The 6,000-nt window shown below is 37.6% G+C and overlaps 1 protein-coding gene across 1 annotated transcript; it reads right to left on the reverse strand.

The window, feature by feature from the left end:
- Nucleotides 1–380: 380 nt before the first annotated feature.
- On the reverse strand, nucleotides 381–3,682 carry LOC141901157 (glutamate receptor ionotropic, kainate 2-like). The gene is made up of 9 exons (XM_074788261.1): nucleotides 3,539–3,682; nucleotides 2,997–3,089; nucleotides 2,751–2,855; nucleotides 2,457–2,666; nucleotides 1,992–2,334; nucleotides 1,699–1,916; nucleotides 1,385–1,607; nucleotides 738–1,000; nucleotides 381–508 (listed from the first exon to the last, which is right to left on the reverse strand). Exons 1-9 carry the CDS (start codon nucleotides 3,680–3,682, stop codon nucleotides 392–394), a joined length of 1,716 nt encoding a protein of 571 aa, XP_074644362.1. The 3' UTR covers nucleotides 381–391.
- Nucleotides 3,683–6,000: the final 2,318 nt, after the last annotated feature.

Here is a 6,000-nt window from a genome sequence, read left to right on the forward strand (position 1 = left end):
TCGCGGTCAGTTGCACCACGCACTCTCTTCGTTTCAGATTTCATGGTTGCGCGAGTATCAGATGATCATCAACTCGCCGCTTCATCTATAAATATCTTGAGAAAACGAAAAATGTTGCATTCCTTACGAATGGCAATTCCGAGAAGATTTCTAAAAGGTTTTTGATATTTCATCTCAAAAATCTGTTTATTCATCAATAGATTACCAACGTGTAAAGTGTCAAAACAATAAATTTATGAGTCATCTAAGAAACTAATTTGATTATCGAAATAGACAAGGAAACCTTACGGAGTCCAAACTAAGCGATATCCCGTGAAATAAGCAAAACGCCTACAATACTATACAGAAAATAATGGAGGAGCAAAGTTAAAAAAGGTTTCGCGGTATTTTCTTATTCGGTGCCAGTTTTATCGCAATCGGTATCCTCTGGTTCAGCAGGTCGTGTCGAGGATCCATTACAACGAGCTGCTATTTTCAGTTCGTTTAAAACGCTTTCACCAAGTGGCAACTGAAAAAAAATATTGACTATCAAACAATTTTTTTCTCTCCATTAAAATGACGTGATCGTCGAAATGTATTCGTGATAATAGAATATCACTCAAGTTCAGATGGTGAGATGCAAATTCCAACAAAGAAAATATCACATTTCATATCAAATTACGTTACGATGAAATATCACCAAACTTCTCAACTGTTAAATAAAATGCGAACAAATATCTTTTGATTTCTGTGCTTACCTTGTTTCCCTTTTTACTTCTACGATGGTGCCAGACGAATTCGAACAAAGCGATAACTATCGCTACTAAAGTTCCGATGAATAAAACGAAGAAGACACCTGCTACATTTAGTATACCGAGTTCATTGGCATCTGTTTCTGTTTGTTCATCGCACATTCCAGCGCCTTCACTCTCCCGCCACCATTTCTCATATAATTCCGCTAATCGTTCCTGCTCTTGCAGCTTCAGTATACTGTCTGATATGACATCTCTATACGGAGAACCTGTTTATAGTGGAAACTCTTAATAGCATAACATTTAATCATGTCGTTAGTGTCATTAGAAAAAAATAATGCAGACAATGCAGGCGTCCTTATTTGGGATATATTTTGGTCGTCTCAGTTAAAATTTATTATCCAGGGTCCAGTTCCACAGTTCCGAGTTAAGATTTGACTCAGAGTTTACTCATTGAAAATGAACTAACTTTAACTCAGTGTTAACCCTAACTCACAACTGTGGAACTGGGTCCAGGTTCATTCCGAGTTGAAAGAAACCTAAAAAATCATTTATTACTTAAAAAAGATTCATTCCGAGTTAGCTTACGAAAGTTTTGGAGCATTTGTTAACTTGATTTGAGCAAATTAGTTTACAAGTATCAGTGTCTTTACCTCGTCGAGTTCCTACCCCGTACCCCTTAGAATCGAGTCTGGAACCGATTTGAAATAGGTCGCAATTTCTTTCGGTAAAATATTCATTTGTAGTCGATTCGAGCAGAAAGGCGTAACCTCCTTTTTTCACTCGGTCAACGCCCTCTTGCGTCGAATCAACCATCACACTTTGCTCTCGTTTGAAGTGTTTCATGAAGTGCCACATTCGTGCATAGATCGGATTCTTCGAACTCGTTAAATACAGACACTTTAAAACCCACCATCTTAAAAATCAAAACATTAAGCTTAGGCCCGAAGCATTGGAGACAGGATACCCGAAAAAACAGGTGTGAAGATCCACCCCAGATGGTGCCGTATTTTATATCTGTTTGCTTCGATAAGTCTTCGGCGTCATTGATCGGGGAACTAAGCTTATCGATCGTGAGGAAAGCTGCCAAATTAGCAGTGTAAGACGAGATCATAATCAGTGTAAAAAACCACCAGAATCCACTTGCTACACGAGTTGAGTTCGCTATTGGAGCTATCTCTGAACCTACAATACATGATATCACACATACATATTTCATTTCACTGGTCCATAGTATTTTCAATTTGAAATGTTACAGACCTTGTTGCATAAGTGACCCTATCGTAAACCAGAAACTGTTGCGAAACGTGAATTGATTTTCTAGTTCATCGGGATTCTGGTCACAGGGGTGAGGATTCTGCCATTCGTACGGTGTAAATCGACCAATTACAAACGTTACGAGGCTGATGACGATATAGGCAAACAGCATGAGCGCCCAGACACCGTCAGAAAATGGCGACAAAAACGAAAATAATTTCGGGTCCGGCTTCGCCGGTTTTTTACCGAGAATCGTTATTCCTAGATTCATATAAGGTTTTGTGAAGTCGATCACTTGTTCTCGGTCGTAACTGATTGTAAGTGGCGCGACCGCTAAATCAGCTTTCTGTAAAACAATGCCACATTTTTCTAATCATATATATTCTTATATCTCATATCCTATTATTCTGGTCATTTACAGAAAGTCCGATGCTTTTCTCACGAAAACGTATATGAGTATACACAAACCTGGTCCATAAGTTCTCTAACCATTCCATTCCAACCGTTTTTAACGGGAGCGCCATATTTCCCATCTGCTACCAGACGAATGGTATAATTGAATCCAATATCTTCGGCAATCATTCTTATCATGTCGATACAGAAACCTTCAAATCTATCGTTTCCCGTGTAGTTAGCTTCACCGATATTCGGCTTCCTCAACATTACAAAAGGAGCTTCCTGAATATCAGAAATAGAGACACTACAAAATATTTAATTCCTGTAAAATCTTCAAAACTTGCATGAAGGAATAATAATAATAACCATAATAGTTGTAACGACGAGGGCTTGTGGTTCTTTCTGTAACGGCATCTTTTTCAGTTTGTTCCCGATAACAGCTAGTCCATTATTCGGGTCCCAGTATCCAAGCTGCAGAAGATTTCAACACATCATCAACGACTTTTGGATAAACAGTATTCGGTTGGAAAAAAATGGACTGAAGACATGATATATTCGTTTTAATGATATGGGTAGAAATTCGTACAGAAAATTAGCTCTTAATTTACGCACCACGTCATTATTCGCATCAACCATCCTCAGTGTAAACATGATTCGCCTGCCCAGGTCATCGACCTCGATTTGACCGGTCAAACCATTCGAAATCTATCAGAAATATTGTTTATAGAATAATTACATATTATTCACGTGATGTCTCGTATAGGGTGATTAATAATCGCGTCAGTTGCTACAAATCGTTTACGACGCAGTGGAGGATATTCACGAGTCATTTGATCGGGTCATGTCAAAACGGATAACAACTTACATTTTCATTGATAATTCTTTGCAGCAGAGAATTCCCTCGTGGCCAATGGGTTGGTGAACTGCATGATTGTCCAGTTACTGTAACAAGCGATTGGTTTTCAACTGCAGTTAGAGCTCTAGCCACTAGTTGGATGGCATCGTAGATAAGCGCTGATTGCGTCTGAAAATTGTGATATTCTGTGTTTTAAATTGCCTGAAGATCAAAGATGAATTCAAGTAGCAAACAGTTAGAAACAGTTGTGATACTTTTATGCATTTAACAATGATGGTTCTGTGAACTAGAATCTTACCGTCACCGCATCTGTTCGATTGTCAACGGTGTTTCCTGCAATTTTGAGACCTTTGCTTAGTTCGGGTATGAGTGGATGGGAAGGATCGACCAATCTGTAAAACCTGATCTTTCCACCGATATCTCGGAAGTCGCTGAGATCCATTACACCAACATCCTCGTAAAATATAAGTTATTTGTAGGTGACAAATATCGGGCATAAGTATCTAACAAGAATATATCATCATCGGTATTTATTTACCATAGTTGTGAAGATGAAATTGAAATAAACAGTCAGCATTTCCAACTTGAGTGCCTATTTTTAAGGAATCGGACAGACGGGGATTAGTTACTGTATAACTCACTGTCAGTGTTCATACATCATACGCATCATACTTCTGTATGAAATAGTTGCGACAGAGCAAATAACCTTTTACCTGCCTTACGAAGAGATTTACAGGCAAAACAATCTAGCAATAAACCATTTTACAGTTGCTAGCCGCCATTTTGTTAGGGTACTTTTGTCCCGTATTGTTGGGTCATTTTTTTCTATTTTTTAAAAACTATCCGTGATGCGTGTTGTATCATATTTCATCTGTCCATGGATGGATTTTGACAACTTCAGCAACATTCAAACCGCGTGAATCTCTAGTTTTCAGTTATGTAAAAATCATTTCTCAAATTTACAACAATGCGACATGAGAGCGATATAAAAATCGGTGGTCAGTTTTTGCCGTGCGCATAGAAATCAAGGGTACTGAACTTTGAAGTTCGTTATTTTCAGAAATAATTTTCTAAAAAATCCAAGCATTTCGAGAACTGTGCGCATAAATGCCCCATTTCAGGTGAACTTTGAAATTTTAAGATATCTTGCCTAGTTTTTTTCCTATGGCACTTTAACTGCAGCGCGTGTATTGTCATTCCGAGATTCGGCGCTGTTTTCTTTGCGTGTATTTCAGTATATGGGTGTTATTTTTTCATTTTTACTACACTTGTCTCTACGGAAAATGGTTTTAATTGTTGGTACGAGCATCAGGTTTTAATATTACGGCATTAATATTGTATTCCGTTCTCCGGCGCTAGTTCGTAATGGCTGTATTGGTAGCCGCTTTTACAGCAGGCAGAGGCTTACGTACATGCACCCAAGAAAACCCAAAATATCACTCTTTTGTTGTAAATGCAATCCACACACTTCTTGCGTTTTTGTGATGGTAGATGTCACTTTTTACTTTTTATCACCTGTGTCTGACATTAGGACTTGATACTTGATATGTCACCACCAAAGCAAGAAAACGTTTTCCTATATTTTCTTCCCAATCTAATCAATCTTGTGTGTACTTAATAGAAAGTATTCATAGAAAGTAGCTGAATATTTGCCCCAACCCATTTGTCCAGCTTTTTGACCACTTCTCCATCCATCTAATTTCAGTAGATTTTTATGTAAATTTATTGATAGACTACTGATTTAAATGGTCATCATACTCGATTTTGAGTGATATATTTCTTTTCTTCTTCCATCTCAATATAGGCCCATATATTCTCTTCCCGCGCGCAACTTCGAATACGTGATCAAAATGCCGTTCAGTCTCGCTGCTAAAACTGGTAAAAAAATCCCTTAAACTCCAACATCTCTAATGTCTTCGATCTATTATATTGCATAAATGACGTAATATTAAAACCTGATACTCGTACCAACAATTAAAACCATTTTCCGTAGAGACAAGTGTAGTAAAAATGAAAAAATAACACCCATATACTGAAATACACGCAAAGAAAACAGCGCCGAATCTCGGAATGACAATACACGCGCTGCAGTTAAAGTGCCATAGGAAAAAAACTAGGCAAGATATCTTAAAATTTCAAAGTTCACCTGAAAGGGGGCATTTATGCGCACAGTTCTCGAAATGCTTGGATTTTTTAGAAAATTATTTCTGAAAATAACGAACTTCAAAGTTCAGTACCCTTGATTTCTATGCGCACGGCAAAAACTGACCACCGATTTTTATATCGCTCTCATGTCGCATTGTTGTAAATTTGAGAAATGATTTTTACATAACTGAAAACTAGAGATTCACGCGGTTTGAATGTTGCTGAAGTTGTCAAAATCCATCCATGGACAGATGAAATATGATACAACACGAATCACGGATAGTTTTTAAAAAATAGAAAAAAATGACCCAACAATACGGGACAAAAGTACCCTAACAAAATGGCGGCTAGCAACTGTAAAATGGTTTATTTTGATGTCTCGTCAAACATATCCGACAAAATGTTATCGTTTCAAAGCGAAGGAACGTCTATTCTAAAATACCGACAACCTACGTGTAGTTATTAATCACAGTCATTTTTCTGGTTGTCTGCAAATTTGATGTTTATTACTACTGGAAACAAAACATCACGAAAGGTATAAATAATCGCGAATTACTACCTCGAATAAAATATCTTTCACGATTTCGCTTCGGCAATCTACGATGAAATGCATTT

This window comes from Tubulanus polymorphus, chromosome 3, assembly GCF_964204645.1.
Source record: "Tubulanus polymorphus chromosome 3, tnTubPoly1.2, whole genome shotgun sequence".
Taxonomy (NCBI): Eukaryota; Metazoa; Nemertea; class Palaeonemertea; order Tubulaniformes; family Tubulanidae; genus Tubulanus; species Tubulanus polymorphus.

Bases quoted from the DNA above. Each gene is read 5' to 3' on its own strand.
- LOC141901157 (XM_074788261.1), bottom strand. From the start codon at position 3,682: ATGGATCTCAGCGACTTCCGAGATATCGGTGGAAAGATCAGGTTTTAC. The intron at 2,335-2,456 runs GTTTGTGTATAC...ATTGTTTTACAG, and splicing joins TTAGAGAACTTATGGACCAG to AAAGCTGATTTAGCGGTCGC. The intron at 509-737 runs GTAAGCACAGAA...ATTTTTTTTCAG, and splicing joins GAAGTAAAAAGGGAAACAAG to TTGCCACTTGGTGAAAGCGT.